The sequence below is a fragment of the Camarhynchus parvulus genome, chromosome 2, assembly GCF_901933205.1.
Source record: "Camarhynchus parvulus chromosome 2, STF_HiC, whole genome shotgun sequence".
Taxonomy (NCBI): domain Eukaryota; kingdom Metazoa; phylum Chordata; class Aves; order Passeriformes; family Thraupidae; genus Camarhynchus; species Camarhynchus parvulus.
The window spans coordinates 131,352,046-131,376,536 of record NC_044572.1 but is presented as its reverse complement, the minus strand read 5'-3'; the positions used below and the strand labels follow the sequence as shown (position 1 = coordinate 131,376,536).

The following is a 24,491-nucleotide window of genomic DNA, read 5'->3' as shown; positions in this document are numbered from 1 at the left end:
TTCTGGAGACTCTTATCAGGGTATAAAAGAGAATTGCTTGTGATTGCTGCTGTCCTTTCCTCCTGCTGCTTTTCTTTCTCCCAAAATACTGAGTGTTTGGTAAGAGCTGTACTGGATGAATCCAGTGTCACTCAAGGACACATTCACACCTTTTGGAATGCACACTTCTGGGCATGAAAACAGTAAAAACATAGTGTAAATCCAGACATACAAAACTAAAAGTGTTTCCACTTTTAAACTTCTGTGGTGAAAAGTCTCCTAATTTAGAGGGCAGGTAAATTACTGGATAGTGGGACTTTTTTAATAGCTGACTGAGTTCAGTTTCCCCTCAGATGGCTGAAGTACTTAAATGTGGTGAATTGTAATCTGAGAGTCAGTTAAAGGTACTGATCTGGGTAGATAACCACTGCAGAGAAGACCAGATACCATCTTTCAGATCTGTAGCTGTAGAAGACAGCATTTGATTTTATACTAGTTTAAGTTGGTTTTTTTTTTTTTTTTCATTTTTTGTGAAGCTGTAAGTGGAAGAAAAATTTGAGTTATTAGTAGTAAGGAACTTCAGAAAAAACATGTTTGTCCTATAGCTGCACTTGCTGAGGAGCAGTGAAATGTTACAAATGTTTCTCAGTAAACAGAATTTAATGTTTTGTGAAATCACTCAAACTCTCTATAGTTTGAGATCTGTTTGAATGCTAGGAGGAACAGGAACTTGCGGAGGTGAGGTTGTAACATTGTATGGTTGCATTGATACAAAACCCAATCTAAGAGGGAGGAAATCGGACCTCTGAGGTCCCTGTAGATGTGGGATGAAGCAAATGAACAAACTGATGCCATGTAAGTACTAGAAAGATGCCAGATGAGTTTTGATAAAATGTTAAAAAGGAGAAAAGGGCAAGAGGAATAATCAATAATTAGAAGCTTTCCCAGCATGCCAGGTTATAATGCTGCATTATTGAGATATAGCATACTGATTTTTAAAAACTTGATGTTGTTTGCAGTTACTTACTTTCAGAAGTGAAAGATAAGAGTCGTTTAAATGATAAAACAGTGAATTGGATAACTGATTTCTTGGGTAGCTTGGAAGATACCTTCCTGACTATACGTAGTAATAGAATAGCGGAAATATGCTGCTTTTTTGTTAATTCCAAACAGCCAGACTTTCAAGCAGAATTTTTTTTCAATATTGCAAGTCAAGAGATCTTCTCATCTCTAATTTTATGAGCCGTGTTGTGTTCTTAAAGCGCCATGTAACCTCTTAATAAACTGCCCAAGTTAATTGCCATGTATATGCTATTGATAAGGGTCTTGGAAATAATATCTTTCTTTATTCCCTCTCTTCATCAGAAACAATGATGTTTTGTGTGAGGGGGCATGATGATCTTGAGACAGTCTGGATATATCTTTCTTTTCAGGTTCAGCATTCATGGGTGCTCTGAAAAAAACCAATTCCAAGTTCAGTTTTTGCATCTATAGATGTATTTATAATATCATTGTCTTAGATTTTGCATTTCTGTGTTTGTAGGATGGAACAAAGTTTATTTCTATTGGAGCTCTATATTCTGAGCTCGTGGCTGTTAGCAGTAAAGGAGAACTGTATCAGTGGAAATGGAGTGAATCAGAGCCTTACAGAAATGCACAGGTACTGTACAGCTTGAAATATTCCCCTTCAGAATTATTTATATGCTTTGAATATCTAAAATACTTTTTTTGTTTCTAAAGAATCCTTCACTACATCATCCACGAGCTATGTTCTTGGGGTTAACCAATGAAAAGATTGTGCTCCTTTCTGCAAATAGTATTAGAGCAACTGTTGCCACGGAAAATAACAAGGTATGAAATGTTTGCTGGTTGCTGTATTTGACAAAGCTGGGTTTTTTCAATTGCTTGCAGTATATTGTAGAGAAGTTGTTTCTTCAGCTTCATCTGCGCGAGAAAGTACTCAATTCATTTGCTCATTCCTTTCCTTTCCTCCCCATGAAATGCAAAAAGTTTTTAAAAAGATATCTATCAGATTTAGAGCTGAAACAGTGAAAAGGTTGCCTGATGATATGAAGCACTTGACTTTTTGCTCTTACAGTAGAAACTGACTCTGGTTTGACAATAGAGAAGCTTGTTAATGTTCTGTAGAGATTTAGCTGAAAAACTAAGGACATTGAAGCTTTCCAGTGATATAAAGTAAGTTAGCTAAATGTGCTTTTCAGCCCAGTTAGAGTGAACTTGAAATTGATTTAGTAAAGACACCAACACATCCATATACTTTGACAGGTTTCTCCTTTGTTTTCAACCTTTTTTGTTAAGGTTGAGGACTGGAAATAGAGGGGAAAACTAATCTGGAAAGCTCTCTTCTGGGGAAAGAAAGATGGTAGGGGATAAATTTCCAAAGGGTATAATTGTTTCTTTGTTTTGTGATACTTTTTCCCCCCATTCCAAACCCAGTAAATATTGCATTGAAGATGCAACTGATGTGCAACTTTTTCTTTTTTTTTTTCCCTCTACCTTCTCTGTTCCTTTTTTTCCTTCTCCCTTAGGTTGCTACATGGGTAGATGAAACTTTAAGCTCTGTAGCCTCTAAATTAGAGCACACTGCACAGACGTACTCAGAGCTTCAGGGAGAACGGATTGTTTCTTTACATTGTTGTGCTCTTTACACGTGTGCTCAGCTAGAGAACAACTTGTATTGGTGGTAAGTAAATACCGTGGTTGTGTACAACAGTGTGGATGCTCTGGATGTCTTCATGTCTCTGGCTCTGAGAAGCATTGCAAAACTGCTGAACCACCATTATTGATCTTTGGTTCCCTTTATAAAATATATTTATTCTCTTTTTTAATGCCTAAAACTTCCAATTATAACATATTTAACAGAATAAGGTCATTCTTTTAGGAGATGTGTGTAAGTGCTTTAGATTCAGATGTATCAGTACTACACAGGATCAGAGAATAATCTCTGTGCCCTTTGGGTCTTTCAGAGTATAAATATGGAACAAACTTACCCACACACGAGGTTGATGTTCCTCTGTCTGGCTCTGTTAGAAGATTTGGTCTATTCGTTTGTGGTCTAAATCTTAAAGAAGGGGGAAATAACATCAAATACTCCCTCTGGCGTTTGTTGTTAAAATACAGCCCTTTCAGACATCAAATATGGAATGTTAGTTAAAATATTTTAACTAATAGCTTCGTGATTAAGAAGCTTACACCAAAAAACCCCAGACAAAACAAAGCAGAAAACGAACCCTCAAAAATAATACTTCCAAAGGGCTCTGAAATGAGTTTCTAATTTAAGGGAATTAATTGAGTAATACTAATGCATTGTCAGCATGCATTATTTTTCAGTGTGTCAGGAGTCATTGCATTATGTATCATGCCTAAAGTTCAAGTGGCTTTGAGGCATGCGTGAGCTCAATACTCAATGATGAGCTGGAAAGGGGAGCATTGAAAATTAATTGTATGAAACAGCTTTCTCATTAAATTCTATTAACTCTGGAAAATATTTAAGTAGACTTGAAGCTATACTTGTAAACTTCTGGTTCTTGGCTCTTTCATTATTTCATGGCTGACATGGCACACTTTAATTACTCTTTGTAGAGATACTGCTAAGCTGTAGCATTGGAAATACTTGGCTATTAGAACCTTCCATATTTACTGGAATAATCTGTGCTAAGTACAATAATACTTACTAGTGTTTACATGCAGTCTTTGGAAGCAGTTTATGATGTAATGTGTCTTTTTGTGGTTGAATGTCAGCCGTGGTAATTTTATGTTACCAGACTGATGCAGACAGAAGCTTCTGTTACTATTGATACCCTGAGTTACAGTGATGTGTAGTACATGAGACAGGCTTTAAATTTCCACTGTTTCACAGGACTGATGCTTTTTACATTTTACTTAACATGAAGGACCTTCTTGAATCAAAGCTTCTAAATGCATAAGCCACTGACTGAAACATGAAGTATCAAAATAATAAGCATGCTTAGCTTTGTATGCAGGCATGATTTTTAGCTAAACCAAGCGGATCCAATTACAAAAGAAGTGGGTTTTCCCCCCCCCTCTTGCAGTGGAAGTTGTAAGAACCCCAGACACCTTCAGCCATGTACCCAGGGAGAAAGTGAGGCTTTTAGAATTTAGAAACAAAAATCACGTTCCCCAGAGGTTGCAAATTCTGGAAATTATCACTATTTGTGGGAAAGATACCCTCAAGTTCAAAGAGACAAGCTGCATCTTGAAAGCTGTGACTGGAGTATACCACTTATGACAGAGGTTTTGTAGCACTTCAGACTGGAAGGAAAGCCATTTGGCAATGAAATAAATCATGTGCTCTGCCTCTTCCTCCTCCTCTGTATGAATTGGGGTAGTCAAGATGAATTTGGAAAGTTGGGGTACATATGGAAAAAGATGACATTTCTGCAATGCTTTGATATTTTGGAGAAGGTGGCACACACACTTGAATGTTTGCTCATGATTACATTAAGCAGAAAGAATAAACTGTTCAAAGTTCTGAACAAAGCTTTTCTTTCACAGCCTTTTAAAAATATCATGCATTTTTCCACAGGGGTGTAGTTCCTTTCAGCCAAAGGAAGAAAATGCTAGAAAAGGCCAGAGCGAAAAATAAAAAGCCGAAGTCTAGTGCTGGTATCTCCTCTATGCCAAACATAACTGTTGGAACCCAGGCAAGTACAGCTGTCACCAGTGGCACTTTCACCATGCTATATGCTGAGCTTACAATGTGCTCTTAAAAAAACACAACAAAAGTAATTAGCACAAAAAGTTATGCACAAAAGTGATAGCAATATTGGGAAATTAAAATAGTATGTTTGAATTGTATGGCTGTAAATGGCTGTGTTCTGTTAGTATTGTTGCTATTCTACAAGTATGACTCTTGCTGCACAGAAGAACAAGCTGTACTCATGCAAAGTACTTCATTATAACTTACCTACTGATACTGTATTTTGAGAGAAAGTAAGTATAGAAATACAATTCCCTGTAGAACAAAAGGCTTTGTAAATTATGAGGCATTTAAATGCCTGCAGTATTAATATCTGGGTTTGATTTATTTATGCGGTGTGATAGACCTTTGGTTTGAAGCCTTTACCAAAATGTCTAATAACTGATACAGAGGATTTTTTTTGATAAGTACTAGAACTAATATGAGACAAAGCAGCCCTTTCCCAGGGAGCACATTTCTTTTGATTGCAGAGCCATTCTAATTGACACTGTGATGAGTCTCTGTTATTGGATTAATTGTTCCTTTTGTAGTTGAGCATCTAAATATTGTACGTTAAACAGTTTCAGTGCTAAAGCTGTTGCTTTCAGCTGTGACTTTCACAACAGCTTCTTTTTTCATACATAATGCTGACTTTCCTCTTCACCTGATTCTATAAGTTTTCTATTTTGACTACTGCAGATGCCACCAAGAAAATAATGTACATATGATTTCCCTCAGTAGAATTAATTTTTCTCATAGAAATAAATATTTTTATCTCTAGGTGTGTTTAAGAAATAACCCTCTCTATCATGCTGGAGCAGTTGCTTTTTCAATCAGTGCTGGAATTCCTAAAGTTGGTGTGCTAATGGAATCTGTTTGGAACATGAATGACAGCTGTCGGTTTCAGCTTCGGTCTCCTGAGAGCTTGAAAAACATGGAGAAGGCCAGCAAAACTACTGAGGCCAAGTAAGTGTGGAGACTATGTGCACGTACACACAGATTGTTCATGTGGTACTCTCCTGAACTGGGGAGCAATAATGGAAAAGGAGGGTCAGATTTCTGTAATTTTGAAAATTTTGTGATCTTTATGAGGTATTAGGTTTCTTGTAAACTTGGCTAGATGTGCAGAAATGTTCACTGCAGGAAAGGTGTCTCACTTCTGTGAAAGCACTGAGTACATGTGAAATGCAGGAGGAGTATTAAATGAAGGCCTCCCTACAGTGTTTCATAAGGTTTCCAAGATTTTATATTTTAATAGCTGAAAATGGAACCAGCTGTTTCCTGGCTCTTCATGAGATTAAACAGATCTCTTTCAGCCTCTCCATAGCTTGAAAGAAAAATCTTTTGGATTGACAGTGCCATTGTTTAGCAGCACCAGAGTTTCAGGTTACTGTATAAAGCTAATAAAAAAGCTCAAATGAAGCTCATCATGTTTATTTTCTGTAATAGTGTATCAATGCTCAGTTAATGTTAAAAAGCTAATCCCTGATTAAGCAGCATTGTACCATCCCCAGCTTCAAGATTTATAGCCTTGTCAGTTAGGATGGTTGTTTACAAGTGTGGAGTTACTTCTTTAAAGTGTTGTTAAAGGAACAATCCTGGGATACACTGGTGCTTTGTCCATTGTCACAGAAAAAAATTTCACTTTTTTCTTTCTTCATTTCTGAGTATTAACTTTTATTCTAGACCTGAAAGCAAACAGGAACCTGTGAAAACTGAGATGGGTCCTCCACCATCCCCAGCTTCCACTTGTAGTGATGCATCTTCAATAGCAAGCAGTGCATCAATGCCATATAGTAAGTAATGTGTAGCTCAGAATATACTTAAATAATTGTGCAGATAAGAAGTTTCCATAAAAGGCAATTCTACAGTCATTCTATACTAATTTCAGAATCCTTTGGTCTTTCAGTCTGTACTGCAGTGTAGGTGAAGGCTTTTGTAATAGCCTTTGAATAATCTGTGAATTGTCAGTGTTAAATAAATGTATAAGCAGTGACTCCTCGATGTAAGGTGTGTCTGTGCAAGCATAACAGTTCTCAGAATCAAAAGTATCTTTCAGGAGATGATCAAGAGGAAATTCTAAAGATAAATTTATTTTTAGTTGCAGTGTGATAATGAGTTTCTTTGCAGCCAGGAAGTTGAGCTTGTTTTGGAAAACTTCTTTAAAGATTAAGCTACTGTTGAACAGCTTGCCTTGTAGTTGAAAGTCAGTGCAGAAAGCAGTAGTTTGTATCCATAACAGAAAATCTCTAAAATGAGACATTCTTTACTAACATACAAAAGCAGTCAGGGAAGTTTCATAATACAAGTTGTGCTTAAAAACCTGAAAGGCTACATCCGAATTTGTGCAACTGGACTCCTTAAGCATTTTTTTCTCTCAATTTAAACACATAAACAGATAAAATGTAATTACAATGCCATCATTTGAAGAAATCTCTCTACAGTTTATTCTTCTAATTGTTCACAAGCTGCAGTTTTAAGCAGCATTGACCTAATGACTCAAATGGCCTTGTGCAGTGACTGAGAATTTCATCTGCTCAGATCTGCAGTACTCACTTATTTTACTAGAAGTCTTCTACTATTGATTTCATTTGCAGTTCATTCAGCTGTAATTTTCCACTGACTACAACTTTGCTTGGGCTTCTGAACTAGTGTTGGAATTAACTGTGCAATTAGCTTAGAAGTTCTCTGCTTACTTTAAATATGTTGATAGTATTAATTACACTATATACTCAACTTGGAAGATTAAAGGTTCTTGTCAGTGTTAATTTAGCCATCTTATGTATTTAGATTTGATTCTGAGTGTACTACAGTTGTTGTTCAGATAAAGTCTGTAGCAAATCCAACTGTACTGCAATTGCCATTAGCCCAAATAGCTATTTTCTGCCTCATTTGCTCTTCTTCTAGAAGTTTACCAAGTAATCCATATGTGGTAGCCAAGCAGACTTTTTGTAAGGTTGATACAAAGCACTGTAGTAGGGGTGACTGAATATTCTCAATGTCAGCCATTTCACTTACAGCACGAGTATGTGAGCCTTGCCAAAACAGGGCTTGTTCCTTGTATTTCAATTTTTTGTATTCTAGTTACTGTATTCTTTAAAATTTAAAAAAATTCTGTATTCTATTACTTCTCTTAACTGTCTTTAAAATTGTTTTGCTTATCATATAGGCTTTATTAGTTTCCAAATCCATAGAAAAACATGAAAGTGGCATGTTAGGTAGCTCTGGCTCTTAAAGTTGTATTCTTGTTAACCTCTTGTTAATTTCTACATCTGACTGCTGATAATCTTTTTGGGGGAAAGGTTTGGTGTTTACTGAACATTGCATTTTGATGCTTTGATGAAGTATATTAAGTCTTTCTTTTTGGTGCTAACTTTTCTGTCTCAGAGCGACGACGATCTACTCCTGCCCCGAAAGAGGAGGAGAAAGTGAATGAAGAACAGTGGTCTCTGAGGGAAGTTGTATTTGTGGAAGATGTTAAGAATGTTCCTGTTGGCAAGGTTTGTCTAAAATCTAAAATACACTGCCCCACTGTTTTTGGGGAGGGGGGGGAAAAAAAGGGTTTTTCTTTTAAATAAACTGTTTTAAAAAATCATACTTTCAGGGATGCTTGAGAATGTTTCTGATGAGTGTGATTTTAGCTGTTTATATTTGTCCATAACATAATGATAATAATAGAGCGGGTGTGTTGTGAGTAAAATGTGATAAATCTTAAAAAATTCTGGTATTTTAAGTTGAACCGCAATATTACAAAAAACAGATGTGGTTTTATCCAAAATACTATTTTGTTGTCTTGAGCAATAACTACCACATGTCCAGTGAGATTGTGAAGGGTTCCACCTGTTATGACTGACTTTTACACACACATAGGTAGAAGATTTGGGTGAGTCTCATGTTCTGGCAAGCAAAGAACATAAATATTTTTATTAGAAATTACATGCTTCATTAATATGAATAAAAAGTTATTTGAGTTATTACTCCAGAAAATCCCTTTGTTTATTCCTTGTAATGTTTTCATTTTTTCTGTAATAAACCTTTGCTCTGACTCAAGAGCCATACAGAAGAAAATACTCCCTTTTCTCCTTTGGCACTGTTGTGTGATGTTAGGAGGGATTAGGTCCTCTAGACAGTTCTCTAGTATGCTTTTCAAAAATAAAAGCAATGAGAAAACTGATAAGGTTTTCCTCAAAAGGAAAAGATTGGGTTGCTTTCTACTTGATTCATAAAAGATTTTAAAAAATGTTATCAGAAGAGGATCAATAACTGTCCAACAGAAGGCAGCTGAAGTTAGTAAGCGTTATTTTACTTGCATCCCTAATGGATTTACTTGTGTGGCAGTGTAAGATTTACCTTCAGCAGTATCTTTGAAAGGAGCAGGCTCACAATGAATTTTCATTATCAAGTTTAGGTCATTTCTGCAGAAGGGAATATGGAGCAACTTAGCTCATTGTAACACTTCATTTCTCAAAATAAGATTTTGAGGTCTAGTTGAAGTTGCTGAATCCATCGTTTTCCTCTGACACCATCTTTGGGAAAGTCCTCTTGTCCTTATCTGTCCTTCTTGTTTTAGATCCTAAGATTTTCAGAACAGAGACTGTTCCACTGTTTCTGTATACAGTTGCAAAGGTGTCTGTGCATTGCATTAAGAACTACTATGATCAGTATAAAAGAGCTTGAATTTTTATGTTTACATTTTCACTGGAGTGCTAAAATCATTATGTGGTATGTCTTCTGAACAGAGTTCAGTGGTGCTGAGTCTATTCTAGATCAGTCATTTATGGCAAAAATGCTTGTTTTCCTTTATAAAGCATGCTGTCCTTTTCCAGTGTTTTATACTGCCACTCATGTTTTTCCTTTTGCAGTTTTGTAATACTTAATCTTTAGAGCTTAGGTAGAATCCAGCAGACAAAATGGTAACTATTTTTTGCCTGGTGGTTCCAGGTTAAATCAGAAATGCAATTTATTACGAGGCAATTAATGAGTTTGAGCCTTGTTACATGTTCTGTTTGTAATTTGGATCAGCTGTGTGATTATAAGAAGGAAAACCAGAGGCACCTCAGTCTGCAGAAGAGTTAGCCTTGGCAGTGTTCTGGCAGACTCCAGAGTAACATTGTACATTATGGAACAGTAATGTTTGTAATTGAGCTTGTTGTGAGCTGAATTATACACAAAGAGGATTTGAATTCTGAATAATCTGACTATTGCGTCCATAAGTAATTTTTGAATGTGTGTGTACAGAGGTTCAGACTGCAAAACCATGGTTAGAGGGGTTTGGGCTCTTAGGACTTCATGAGTTAAGAAGTTCTACCCTTTTACAGTCCACCCAGATATACATTAATCTGGTCTTCCATAGTCTTCTGTTTACTGACTGACAATCTGAAAGGTCACATCTTTGATGTATTATTGTGGGGAGCTTCAGTGGTACGAGCATCTTGCACAAGAATATACTGTGGCAGTGTAACCTGGGAACATGTTAGTCTTGGTGTTTCAGAAAATTGGAAAGGCTTTGAAACAACTTTGAGTTTTAAGACCTTGATTTTACAAATCGTGGTGTCAGTGGAGCAGCACTTAACTTCTCTCCAAGTGTCAGCCAGTAAAATATGTGGTCATGGAGCATGTGAATCCTTGGGCATCTTTGAGAAATACACACTGGTAATTGGTGGTTATTTTTTGAGCACAATATGAAGTCAATTGCACTAAACAAATTGATTTCTGAGGCCAAAAATCTTGCTTTATGTAATGATTCAGATTTGAAGGAGTAAGAGGAATAAAGCAATTATTTTTGTCCTTTTTTCCTGCAAAAGCATCTGAAAGTTTAAACATTTATATTCTTTAAAATAAAATGAATAATGTGTGGTAGCCATGAGCTTCTGTCAAAATGTTTGCTGTCTTTTAAAATTATTTATATAATTCTTTGTTTTACACAAAAAGAAAAATTTTCACTTAGTCTTCAGGAGGTGGAATTTAGAGATAGGAAAGGAAGGGGTTCAGATTTACTGATGTGCAGCCTGTGTTCCTGAAATGGTTTTGTTTCTAGAAATTTTATGTCCCCGTGCTTTTGGATGTATGCAGCAGCTTCATGATGTCTCTAAAAAATGTCTGTTTAAAATCCTTCCATGACCCCTGCTGTGTTCTGTAGAACAGTGGGCAGGTAGAAGGTGTTGACTTCTAAAGTGCCCCTGTCTCTCTGGGTACTTTGTTAGTAATGTAGCAGCTCTCCCCTGAGTGCTGAGATCCAAGATGAGTGTTTGTGATCATTCTGATACCAGTAAACTGTGCAACCTGCATTTTACACACTGCTTTGTAAGTGTGGATTTCATTTGATGCTGAAGAGTCTGATGAGAGTGCAAAGTCTTTACACTGAGGTGGTGTTGAAAGAGATTAAGAATGCATGTCTGCTAGATTCTCTGTTGTAGTTAGTCATCTCCTTGCTCCTTGGAATTTATTACCTTCCAATCCCATTTCAATTTAAATCCTTCATGGCTTGGAATGAAATTAAGTCTTTATTCCTCCAAATCCGTCACTAGATGGAAGAGATAATCATTCTAGGATTATCTACCTGATGAAAGACTGATGGAATGAAATAGCCTGGCACTTGTCCCATCTCTTGTCTGCGCTGGTGAGAAGTCTGATGGAGTGTTCTTTAGTGTTGTTGAGAAGAGATATGGGCTGAAATAAGCCTTTGTTACTGCTCACTGCTATCAGAGGGATAAAAGCTTTTTTCTGTTGATCCCATGCACTTTGGGATATTCTACTTCACTACATTAGCTTCTGTATTTCTTCTTCTGAAACGGCTTAAATGGTGTCTGAAACCACTGCTAGAACAGAGGGATGGGGAACCTGGGTTGGAGCTGCTTTTTTCTTCTTTGGCAGCTGCGGTTCGTTTTGGTCTGAGGCTTTCCATTGGCAGTGTCCAAGGCCTCCCCAAACTCCTTCTGGCCATCAAAGTTATCCTCAACCAGGTGAGAATCCTGTGTATTACCAGTTTTGCAGTTCCTATACCCAGAAAGCATATCAGCCTCTAGGAATTTTGTAAAACATAAATTTGGATTGAGTAGTTTGTTCTTACTTTGTATTGCATTTTTTCAGTCACTTGATTTTGCTTTTTTCCTTTGATTCCTGTCTGAGATGGAAGCCTTCCAATGAGAAGGATAAGTTGAAAGAGCTCAGACTGGATCTTGCCCTAGAAGAGTTACCCACTCCCTATTATGAATCTGTTTGTAATCTTTCAAAGTTGAGTATTTTTTAAAATTGTGTCTGTATTTCTTTGAAGGTAAAGAAATATTTCTTTCTACCTTTGGCATAGAGATAGAAGCCTTTTCTGTGAAGTTAAAATTTCTTCAATTTCAAAAAAAAGATTGGATAGGAAGTTAAAAATTTATTTTCCCTGGTCTTCTGCCGCTGTGTTTTGAGGAAGAATGTGGTGATTTTGGAAAGGGAAAGATTCAATTATTTCCAGTGGCATTCTGGTGTTAGGGACTGTGGAAGTGGATTGATAGTAAAGATAAAGGAGTTAACAACTGTGTTCATCTTTTAGTTTCTCAAATAATTTTTTTAATCTATTAAAAAGACCAGGTGTTATCTTTGTGTTGAAAATGCACTAAAAAGGTATTCTGCTTTTCAGAAAAAAATGCTTTAGTTTTCTGTTTTGTTGCTTGCTTTTTTCATTCAAGTCATTTTCTTAATTAAGTCCTAGTAAGGCATATACTGTGTATATAGTTATGTAAAATGCTTGTTTCTAGTTGGTGAAACTTTTTCATTAGCAGTATCAGCAGCACATTACTTGTGTAAGCTAAAACATCTCAATCCTTTAAGTTTTTGCATTTTATTTTTGTAATGAGTTGTAAAATTATCTCAGACTTACATAAATTCAATTAAAGAGGAGTGTTTATGTTGCATATTTATCTTGTTTGGTGCTGGCTCATTATTCCACATCTTTGCTTTGGAGCTTTCTGTGTCCAGTTGCTGTCAAATGCTTCACTCAAGCTCATTGCTCACTCCATCAGGGGATAGTTTTATTTTCCCTTTGTATAACAACCAACAGCTGTAGTAGTAACTTTAACTAAAGAACTGATTTTAGGTTTGAAGAGGTGATTATCTTCTTAGCAAAATCTTAATAAGCATATTTTCCAGTTTTTAAAGATACATGATTTTCCTGGAGAATGGGAAAGAAAAAATATTTGTCACGTGGATGTCGTAAGAGTTCCAGCACTTCAAAACTGTCATCATTTCTCTGAACACATCAAAAGTAATATAAGTGAGAAATGATGTAGTTGGTAACACTAAGAGCAGCCAGAAGGCATGCAGTAAAAACCTTTTAATTATGGAGATGTGTTAAAGATTGGGGAATTGTACCTTTTCTTAAGGTGTGCTTCCATCAGAAAGCAGCCCAAATTTATAAAGTTCTTGTAGCAACATTTAGTCATTTAAAAAAGAAAGATTCTACGTGTTGGACTAAAAACTCTGATTGAACCATTGGCATGCAATTACAGGCTTTTAAGTTAGCCTGATTATCTTAGAAACATCTAAATGTACATGGAATAAACTTTTTTTACTAAACCACAGTTTTCTTCTAGAGTTGTCTTGCCAATCTCAATAGAATTCTGCCTTTGTTTAGTCCAGATGATGGTTAATGTCTGTGAATCTTTTGACTAGGTCTGAATTTTGAAATTTTGGGGTAGTATTCTTATAGCTGTCAGTGATGCTTTATTACTGGAACTTGTAATTCTGCTTCTAGAGTGAAGTTTCATCATGTAGGGAGCAACTGCTGTAACTCTGTCCACCATACTCTTCGCTACAAAAGAATCTGCAAGTGCTTTAAGGTTGTCAATAAATCATTTTCTCTAGTGCACTTCATAGGCTGCACTTAGCTAGAAAAATTGGTAGAAAACATGGATTTTTCTTACATACGGTATCTTGAAAATTTGAGACATGTTTTTTGTTGTTGGAGATCTTTCAGATGAGTTGGTTACATCTAGACGTAGATTTGTTAAGCACTTTCTGTGTAGAAACTTGAGAAATTAGGGTTTATTAAAGACTGATGATTGCTTATATCTAGTTTTGATCAAGACTGAGAGCATACAGAGTACTTATTTCTGCTCATAATTAAAACATTGTCTCTTCTTTCCCCACCTCCTTCTGCCTTAACTTTGTTTTTGTTTTGGGAAAACTATGGTCTCAGCTGGAAATTCAAAGGGCCTTGCTGTTTGGTGATAGCACAAGAAGTTCCTGTATCAAGGAAGCCTGTTTTGACATGATTAGATATGCATGGCAGCAACTCTTTATAGAGGCTTACAGTCTTGGAAGTGCCTGTGTCATGTTAGAGTTGAATAGCTCCTATTTCCTTGGGGGGCCAGAGAAGGACAGACACACATACACACATGAAGAACATCTGGATACACTTGTGTGAATCCTTCAGTCCTAAGAGACTGAGTAGAGAACTTGATCATTGAGTGTACAGAACAGGTGCTAGACCAGTAAACTAACAGGTCTTTTTTTCCACCGTGTACAGTCCTGTTGAGAAAGAACACTAAAAATCTTCAAGGCAGGCTAAAAAAAGTTTTTTTCCTTTATCTTGTAATATAAGATCTAATGGGCACTTGAAGAAGGAGACTCAATGTAGACTTTGTTGTTGTTGAATTGTTGGCTAATGTTTGGAATTCATTGCCACAAGAATAATGTTTATTTCCAGAAGTGATTGCACAAATTAATAAGAGAAAGGTCTGTCCAGGCCATTAAACATGAAGTTGTCCTCCAGGAGGTGGAAGTTGGAAAGAGACCGGGGGAGTACCAGTAGAAGCTTCTCTAGTCAGTTGATGTTGGCTTCTTTTGGATGTAGGATGCTGAAATGGAAGGAGCTCTGATATCAGTCAGGATGCTTATGAAATCATTAGGAAATCCAAGTTTTTCAAATTTCGGTAATTTTAGCAAAATGACAAGTCTAATGACCAAGAGCTATACAATTTTATCACTGGATATTGCAAATTTTTTCCTCTCCCTGAAAAAGGTGTGGTTTATTTTGAAGCAAATCAGAATCTGTTCAACCTTTTGGTAAAGCTCTAATGTGTTCTGCCTGTAGGTGCTAAAAGTGGATGGTGCATATGTTGCTGTGAAATTTCCAGGCACCTCCAATAATGCAAACTGTCAGAGCAGTTCTAACTCCGATCCCGATCCCTCTTCTCTCCTCCAAGACTGTAGGCTGCTCAGGATAGATGAACTGCAGGTATGTGTTTGTGAAACATGGAGGAAACAATCAGTATTTACAAGTGTCAGCACTGTGTGTGCTTAATTGCAGCTTAAAATTTTACATCTGTTTTCAGGTTGTGAAAACTGGTGGAACTCCAAAAGTTCCTGACTGTTTTCAAAGAACACCCAAAAAGCTGTGTATTCCTGAAAAAACAGAGATCCTAGCAGTAAATGTAGATTCAAAAGGTAAGTAGGACTTACCCCCTTAGTCCAGATCTGTTGATTCCTTTATTACCTGTCTCTCATCCACGTGAAAAACACCTACTTTCAAAATTACATAAACAGGTGCTTCCATTCATATTAGTACTTTCTTGAAAGTGCTTTAGCTAGGAATTCTTTTACTGGATGCCATGCATAAAACATTAACTTTTTTCTTCATGTGTTTTTGAAGGAGTGCATGCTGTTCTGAAAACCGGGAACTGGGTTCGGTACTGCATATTTGACCTTGCCACAGGAAAGGCTGAACAGGAAAATAATTTCCCTACCAGCAGCATTGCATTCCTGGGTCAGAATGAGAGAAGTGTTGCTATTTTTACAGCTGGACAGGTTTGTGGTTTTGTGTCTCAATCATTTGACCTCACTGCACTTCACATCTGTCACCTTTGAATGAGATGGTACAGCCTTCTGTAAGACTTCTCCAAAATACGACAAAGATATAGTTTTTCAAACAGGTTATGAAAAACTTGCTGCTACCTTTAATATTTTGATGGCATAAGGGCAATAGCAAACAACTTACCTAAGCACATCTTACTTAAACTCTACCTTGAATGTAAAAAAAGGGAGAAAAAAAGGTGACAGAATGGTTCTTGGATTAGTATCAACTTGTTATCTAGCTGCATTTTGGAATGTGATCTAGCTGTATTTTGGAGCTGGGTCAGATATAAATCCACTCTTGAGAATAAGTGGAAATATTAACAAACAAAAAAAGTTAATCTGTAATTGGCTGGAAGTACAGATTCACTAAACATGATTGAGGTTTTGTGCAACTCCTCCACAAATGTGGTATACTTTGTTTAGGATAATTGAAAGGAACAGTTTTTGCAAAATAATTGAATTTGAATGTTTCATTTCAATCTATTCAACTTTACTTGGAGCATTAAAGTGAGCTAAAAGTATAGTTACTATTTGTTTCACTGGTAATGTTAATTAATGAATGTTTATCGGAAGGACAACACTTCTAGTAGTATTTATGTTAAACACATTTCAGGCATTTGTAAAAGGGAATTTCCTGTCTTATGTTGCACCACTTGTAATGATAGGAGTCATTGAGAATAAATAAATGAGAATCATGGGTTAACTCTTGTAATTATTGTCAGTCAAGAACTGGACCTTTTGGGACGGATAATATTTATAAATTGTGGAGACTTAATAATGAAACTTTTTTCCCAAATGTAGGAATCACCTATTATTCTTAGAGATGGAAATGGTACAATCTATCCAATGGCAAAAGATTGTATGGGTGGAATACGAGACCCTGACTGGCTTGATCTTCCACCTATTAGTAGTCTTGGAATGGGAGTTCATTCCTTAACAAATCTTCCTGCTAACTCGACCATCAAAAAGAAAGCTGCTATTATCATTATGGCCGTTGAGGTAAAATATTTTCTCTGCTATGGAATTACATGCTTTTTTTTTCTCTTGCTATTATAAAGTTATGCTTAAAGCAACTTCATGCTTAGATACTGATTTGTGTTTTCACTATTTGAAAGAAGCTAATTTCAGCTGAAGATTCTCTTAGAAACCCAAAAACACCAACAAATTTGCCAAGTAAAGTGAAAGACCCTTTTTTGGGGGGATGCATGACTTCTCTGTCAGGCTTTTAATTAGTAGGGTTTTTTTAGGCATTGATTTTGAAATTGTTACCTTTTTATATCTGCTAACACCATGCAGTTTAATTTCTGTCATGGGTGTGCAGTTTTTCTCAGAGATCCAACAACTTGTTTTGGTTGGATCCCTGAGAATGCAATACTTCTTTATTTTTTTTCTATTATTTTAAAATTATCTATTTGGAGCATGTACTAGGAAACTAGGAGAGGAAAGTGAAGGTTTTTTCACTTGAAACACGTGTGGAGTTCTGTCCTCATCAGTGATGTTGTATGAGTAGTTCTGCTGTGAATTTATATGTCATACTTGTAAAATCTTGTCAGTAATGTGTTAGGTCTGCTGTGTGTTCTGCTGCCCCCCGGAGGTACTGTGTACCTGTTAGACTGAGATGAATTTCACAGTGCAGTAGTATTCCATCATTATGGAAAAACTGGTTATATATGGGGTGAACCTCCCAGACCTTCAACAGCTTCTAATCATTCACTTCTCAGCACATAAATCATATGTTTAAAAAGAACTAGGTTAGAACTCATTCGTATACATCCTTAAGCTTTTTCAGTTGTATCACTTTTCCCACGTTACATGGAGCTATGAAATGGAAGTAATCTATCTTAAGAATCCAACTGTGAAGCCAAAGGAATGCTTTTGTCAGCCTGATGACATCTGCTGCTCTGTTGCTTTTGCTTGTCTGTGCTTAATGCACACAACTCTGTTTTTAACAGTGCTATAATTGAGATGATGAATATTCTGAACAGCTCCTGCAGTAACTTCCAGCCAGTGCTGGAGATGAAGACTTTCCTATTAATTTCAAAATTAGAAGAAAACTATAGGTGTTTATGGAGCTTATATCTACGTTTTGTGCTTCACATTTCTGAAATATTTTATTCTTTTGAATATAGAAACAAACATTGATGCAGCACATTCTTCGATGTGACTACGAGGCTTGCAGACAATACCTGGTGAATCTTGAGCAAGCAGTTGTTTTGGATCAGAATCCACAGATGCTGCAGACGTTCCTTGGCCACAGATGTGATGGAAACCGTAATATCCTGCATGCTTGTGTGTCTGTATGCTTTCCAACCAGCAACAAGGAAACAAAAGAGGAAGAGGGTGAGCTCAACAATATAATGAAAATAATTTGAAAATAATATTTTCATGGAAATATTTCATGAAAAATATTTTCATGCATTTTCAAGAAAATACGAAATAAAGGCTGCATTCTTCATATATGGGTGTATTAAAATTTAGCACCTAAAATGTGCCCTGGCTTTTCAAAGGTGCTAAGACAACATTTTTATTACTCTCATAAAGTTTTATGAGCATTTTTAGAGAATTCAGTAGTTAAGAGCACTAAGCTGTTTAAATTGACTGTAAAAACTTTTGATATTCACATGTTAATTTTAGATAAAAAAGTATTTTTCTACCTTTGTATCACTAGTATCCCCTTTATATCACTACTAAAATTTATGAGACGTGGTATTTAATAATTTTGAAGTGTTGTAGAATGTTAATAGCTTCAATTAGAAATGCTACTTGTCATTGATATGTTTTAAGAAATGTGGAAGAACGACCTCTTAATGCCAGTTACTGACACCATTTTAAAATGTCTGTTAAATACTGTTATGTAAAAAGCATGTTAACAGAACAAGGTTGCTAAGTCAAGCACTCAAAAAATCGGGAATGGCAGAATTAAGTTTACCCATGTGCTGTACATGGGCATGCATTGTGGAATGGTCTTTAATTACACCATCATACTATTTTTTCCACAGGACTACCTCATTCAGTGCACAAGATGGACGGTGCTCACCGAATGGGTAGCTATTCAATTTCTTTTTATCCTCATCATTCAGTGTGTGGCCCCATTCCTTACTCTTGCACACCATACAAACCCTGCACTGAATAATGAATGAACCTCCTTGTGGGATTTTTTGTATGGTGCTGTCATTGAATTTTAGTCATTTATAGACCTTAATTGTTCCTCATATCCCTATTTATAAAATGGGGGTAATGTGCAGCTTTTTCATCTCTTGCTTGGAGTTTTATTATAGCTTGAAGTTTTTCTGTATTCGTAGCTATTAACTAATTTTGAGCATTCTGTTTGAGAAGCCTAGGGCCTGATTTTGAGTAGGTGTTACTTCAAAACACTGAATTCTATGACTGGATTAATCATAGTTTTAGTTGTGCTGTGAATGTTAATTATTTCTGTGAGTCAGGCACCTTTTAGGTGTCCAGAAATGAGTAAAATGTATCATGATCATCTGTAAAAACTTGTTTCACAAAGTTCTGTGTGCTGATAGATGTGTCAAATAGGTTATGGTTTTCCAGAGCAATGTTCAGTGTCATTAAACACATTAAACACAACGCAGTGTTTCCTCCTCTCCTTCCCAAGCTGTTGCTGCCTTACTCCACCACCCCCCTCCCCACACGTTGCAGCAAACAAGGCATAAACAGCCTGCTCTCTGTACAACCCTTCATCTCCAGTGTGTCGTCCATCCTGTGCACTGACTGAGGCAGGGGTATTGTTGCTGGGGTGACAAAACAATCTGAGACAAAAAACCCAAACCAAAATAAACCAACAAAACCAAACTGTGTAACTGAAGATTGTGTTACTATAAACACACAAGGAAGTTGAAATAAGGATGCATGGGCAAACTTAATCCGACTTTTCCTAATTTGAGTGCTTGTCTTTGCAACCTTGTCTTTTTTTCAGTAACTTCATTTGGGTGTAATCTAACTTTATGGAAAATGAAAACCATGAACCTGATAGACTTGTGACACTCCTCTGCCTCTCTCTTTCTCCCTCATAAAACTTGTCCTTGAAGGAGATTCATGTCTTTAGATTCAGGTCACATTTAACTTCCACTGTAACTGTTAGTGATGGGTATTAGGACAAGCTTATTTTCTGTTTATCATCTGGAGGGCAGTGGTGACTTATGTTACTGTCTGTGAGTTACATGGTCATCTCTTAAAATGTAAAAGAAGTTTGATTTAGAAGTAAAGGCTTCAATTCCAGACATACAGATATGTTGTTTCTTAAAAATTTCTTAACAATTTAGTGCCACTTCCCAGCTAGTACCTGCTTGAGATTCTTCACTCTTGTTCATACAGATTTCTTCTTAAGTACCAGAAAGGAAATATTGAGGGCTGGGATAAGCTTTTTTCTTTTCTTCTCTTCTTTCTCACATCCTGTGCCTAGTTGAGCTGTAGCTCCTGGAGTGTTGGATAAATGATAAATGAATTGCAGGAAAAATGACCCTGGAGCTGAAAAGCTGGGGGAAAGCTGCTCTGCTTCTGTGAATTGATACATCCTCAGTCTTGCCAATAGAAGGGATCTTGGGAAAAGCATCTATAATGAAATGTCCAAAACCTGTGAAATTATTAAGAAGTTGTGATACTGAATTTCAGCTTATGTCACTGAACACATAAAAACTGAGGGGTTTTGCCTGGAGAACTGGGACAGATTTCATTAGACAACAGAACAGCAAATTACCCATTAGAGCCAAAGCATTTACAATTGATGGTTCTCCAAAAACAGATGCTAACTTTGTAAGTGTCACAGTGAAAATCCAGTTACAGATCACTTTCTCCAGAACAGGTGAAACCTCTGCTGCAGAGTGGTTTTATTGCTTGAGGGATCACTCTCCAGAGCTGTGACTCTCCCTTGTGTGAGAGATCCAGGAGTGATGGCTTGTGAGTTATGAGAACTAGTGGGTCTGAGAAAGGAGTACAGCACAAATACCACGGCAATTCATTTACAGCTATGAATCAACTTGTAGCTAGGGGCACAGGAGTAGTATTCTCTCACTGCTAACTGTTTAATAGTTGTCTGCTTTGGGTAGTTGGTGATCTTTGTCCTGCACATGCACATGCTTGTGAACAAGCAAAACCAAGGATCTCTTTTACTTAGGGTAGTGGTGAGTGGAAATATTTAAAGAATAACCTTACTGTGACAGCTGACACACACTGTCAGATTGCCTTATTCTTTTCATTCTTTGAATGAAAGGTATTAATAGCACTTTCCTGTTTAAAAAAAAGAAAAAAGGGAACTGTTCAGGCCTTAATACTATCACTTGTGAAAATAAGTGTGCAGGGAATGGTGACTCTCAGTTTGAAAAGCCTTTGAATAGAAAGTGAGTACTAGCCCTTGCAACTTTGAGACATGTCCTGAAAGAACAAGCAGAATCACTTTAAGTACTTTTCTTTGTTCAGAAATACACCTTTTCTGTCTACTTCGTACCAAAACCTTTTTTTTTAAATAATCATCTGTATCTCGCTTTAATGTTCTGTATCACACTTCACAAAATACACTTGTCATTATGAGTAGAACTGGTAGGTGTTATGATGCATAGGGTTGTACATGTTAGAAGAAATGCTAGTTCTTTCTGATGTAAACTGACTGTACTGCCTTCTTATACTCCAAACATAGTTCTCCTAAGCAGGTTCATACCTAGAGTGTGTATATTACAAGCCCACACATTTGCATTGTTCATGGATGCTCACTGTGAAGTGTGGTTTGTTTTCTTGTTCTCCAGGTCTGGTGTTTTGGTGGTTTTGTTTGTTTATTTGTTTTTGTGTACTTTTTATAGTTGTTTTTGTTTGTATTTTGTTTTCTTTGTTTTTTATAATTTTTATCAAGGATTTTTTGAAGCCTTGACTGAGCAAGTGTCTAGAATCAGTTACATGATAGGACCTTGTCTGTTGATGATACTGAAAGCTTGTTCAGAATCATTGTTAAGCTCATCCAAAATAAAAATTTGTATATGAGCCTAGTTTGTCTCTCTAAATGGGAAAAAAATATAATAGTGATGTTCCATATTTTATACTCCTTTCTTATGATTTTCCCAAGTAAAATGTTAGCACTGAATTTTCTTAATTTTTCAGAAGCAGAGCGCTCTGAGAGGAACACGTTTGCTGAAAGGCTCTCAGCTGTGGAAGCTATTGCAAATGCAATCTCTGTTGTGTCAAGTAATGGTCCAGGAAATAGGGCAGGATCATCAAGCAGCAGGAGGTAAACTGAGTAATGCTTTCTTCTTGTTTTCTGAATGCTAATTTCTGTATTAATTACCAATCTGTTATTAATTCTTTTCTTCAGCCTAGCTTAAGAATTGGCCTCTGTTGCTAGCTTAAAATTGGATTTCACTTCTTTAAGCACCAAATTAGAGCTCTAGTGCTTTTTTGAATCTTTTTTTGTGTGAGGACTAATGGTGGGATATTTCTAAACTAATCCTCTTTTCTGGGGTTCTTGCTTTGTCTGTCAGTTGTGAAGTGGAAATGTTCCTCCTTGTGGGGAAAGGGAATTTGAGGATAAGTTCTGGTGTTCTTTACCAAGAAGTATTAAGTATGACAGAACTACTGTGGTGGTGGCCAGGCTTGTTTTAAGAGAATTTCTGAGGGAGATGGTCACTTAAGCAGATGAGTAATAGTGAGACCAACATAACACCACCGGGGAAGAGTTTAAGTTGATTCATTTTATTCTAAGCAGTCATTAAAAAGAAATTCTATCAAGACCCATTTTTTTATCCTTTCATTAACCTCTTTTTGAAGTTAGATTTTAAAACACAATAGCAATAAGAGCAAATCCTTGCAAAAGCTTAACACTCTGGGCAATGAACTCGGGCTAAAAAGAATGTCAGATAGCAGTAAGAATGCTCATCAGCTGCTGCCTACAAGAGGCAGTGCTGTGGTGCCTAGGGATGTGTTCTGGGCTCAGATCTGACTTGAAGCATTGCTGAGTGACTCTTCTTCCAGGGCTAAAACATTCTAGTGCAACAGAATATAAGCAAAAATACCTCCTGGCTCATTCTTACTTATGCTGAAATAAAATGGTGATAAGAGGAATTTGGTTTCCTTTTTCAATGTGAAATTTTTCTTAAATGTGTTCTAATTATAAATGAAAATGATAGTATTTCTGCCTCGGTTTTGTATTTAGTTTGAGATTAAGGGAAATGATGAGAAGATCCTTGAGAGCTGCTGGATTGGGCAGACATGAAGCTGGTGCTTCATCAAGTGATCACCAAGACCCAGTTTCTCCACCAATAGCTCCTCCCAGCTGGGTTCCAGATCCTCCTGCAATGGATCCAGGTAAGTCTGCTCATATATCACATTAGACTGTAGAAGGAGAGATTTGATAAAGAACCCATGGCTTTTAGGGTGAATAATAACTTATTTTAGTCTCACACTGTAACCTGTCCAATGCCATTAAGGTAGCAAGTGTTCATTGTGATAACTTGAAGAGTTTACTGAAGACTTAACAGCTGTTTTTTAATCCAGTATATATGTTCTTAATGCTGGTGTCAAACTGCTGGGAAGTCTGCTTTGTAATGCTGAGTTACATTACAGACCTAGGAATGTGGCCGTTTGTGGGAAAGATTACCAGTTAAATACAGAAAACCTGCAGTGTGTTAGACATTGCAGCAAGAGCATATTGTTAGGGATGTTTTTATGTATTGATATACATCCTGCTGTTCTGTTTACTGAAAGATGGTGACATTGATTTTATCCTGGCCCCCGCTGTGGGATCTCTTACCACAGCAGCGACTGGCACCGGCCAAGGACCCAGCACCTCCACAATACCAGGTGAGGACATCCTGCTTATTTGATTATGCTTTAGAATGGAAGTTAGCTCAAAAGCTGTCTTTGCTTGCACAGACCTTCTGCATATGAAAATGCCTCTTATCAGATGAAGATTGGATTGAAGCAGAATCTCTCAAGTGTGCAGAAAGTAAACGAAGCACCATACTGTGTTTTACGTAAAAATATACATGGAGAGTGACAAATATGTAAAACTATGGAAATCAGCATGAAATTGGGATTAGCCTCTCTATTTCAAATATAATTTGGAACTGAAATTTACAGTACTTCCTGGAAGTATTGTTGAAACCACTGAATAGTCAAGTTACCAGTTATTCACCACAGTGAACTACTTGCTTTTAGCAGGTAGTCATTTTTTGAGGAAAAACAGTTTCTCTGCAATTTTTTTTTCTTGCTGCAGGTCCTTCTACAGAACCATCTGTAGTGGAATCGAAGGATCGGAAGGCAAATGCTCATTTCATACTGAAATTGCTATGTGATAGTGTTGTTCTACAGCCTTATCTTCGAGAATTGCTGTCAGCTAAGTAAGGATTTTCATGAGAGTTCTTTTGTAATGTTACACTACCTTAAATGAATTACATAGAAGCCTTTTTAAAAGGTTACATAAAGGCCTGTTAGTTAAAATTGAGACTGTTAGAATACAGCTGTGCTGTGTCCTGCCATCCTTTAAAAGTATGTCTGTTTCAGAGGAGTAAAATAAACAAGAGTACTTATTCACTCTGTGTTTTTTGTGTTTGCACAAGCTCAGCAGTGCTAAGTTTTCATGTATTTGCATCCAGCTTCTCCTGCTACAATGAAAAAATTCGGTGTTTTAACTTGTCTGTTGGGTTTTTTTGCCTAGGGATGCGAGAGGCATGACACCATTTATGTCAGCAGTTAGTGGCCGGGCATATCCTGCTGCAATTACAATTCTAGAAACTGCACAGAAAATTGCTAAAGGTACAACAGTTTTAGTGATTGTCAGTGTGTGACTTCCTTCTAAACTTTGGCATGTGTGCAGAGTTGTTACTAGCACTGTAGATTGCTGCATATAGAAATCTTGCTATTATGGAGTATCTTTCTCTTTTGCAGTTTGTATATTGCAGTAGATTTCTATGAATATTATTGCTTTTGTGTTCTTTATAGTTTTTTT

The 24,491-nt window shown here is 36.7% G+C and overlaps 1 protein-coding gene across 8 annotated transcripts in view; it reads left to right on the top strand.

Moving 5' to 3' along the window:
• UBR5 (ubiquitin protein ligase E3 component n-recognin 5) overlaps nt 1-24,491 on the top strand; it is an 84,993-nt gene that overhangs the window by 35,747 nt on the left and 24,755 nt on the right. For 4 of the 8 annotated variants that reach the window (XM_030943628.1, XM_030943624.1, XM_030943623.1 and 1 more), the window contains 18 exons: nt 1,523-1,639; nt 1,720-1,830; nt 2,529-2,683; nt 4,547-4,664; nt 5,481-5,665; nt 6,386-6,495; nt 8,087-8,199; nt 14,778-14,921; nt 15,019-15,130; nt 15,336-15,490; nt 16,340-16,537; nt 17,668-17,878; nt 18,538-18,582; nt 21,650-21,776; nt 22,698-22,849; nt 23,249-23,344; nt 23,760-23,883; nt 24,201-24,298. In XM_030943628.1, coding sequence (XP_030799488.1) covers nt 1,523-1,639; nt 1,720-1,830; nt 2,529-2,683; nt 4,547-4,664; nt 5,481-5,665; nt 6,386-6,495; nt 8,087-8,199; nt 14,778-14,921; nt 15,019-15,130; nt 15,336-15,490; nt 16,340-16,537; nt 17,668-17,878; nt 18,538-18,582; nt 21,650-21,776; nt 22,698-22,849; nt 23,249-23,344; nt 23,760-23,883; nt 24,201-24,298 — 2,371 coding nt within the window. The remainder of the gene's footprint in view (nt 1-1,522; nt 1,640-1,719; nt 1,831-2,528; nt 2,684-4,546; nt 4,665-5,480; nt 5,666-6,385; nt 6,496-8,086; nt 8,200-14,777; nt 14,922-15,018; nt 15,131-15,335; nt 15,491-16,339; nt 16,538-17,667; nt 17,879-18,537; nt 18,583-21,649; nt 21,777-22,697; nt 22,850-23,248; nt 23,345-23,759; nt 23,884-24,200; nt 24,299-24,491) is intronic. The other 4 variants (XM_030943627.1, XM_030943625.1, XM_030943621.1 and 1 more) reach the window with 3 other exon arrangements.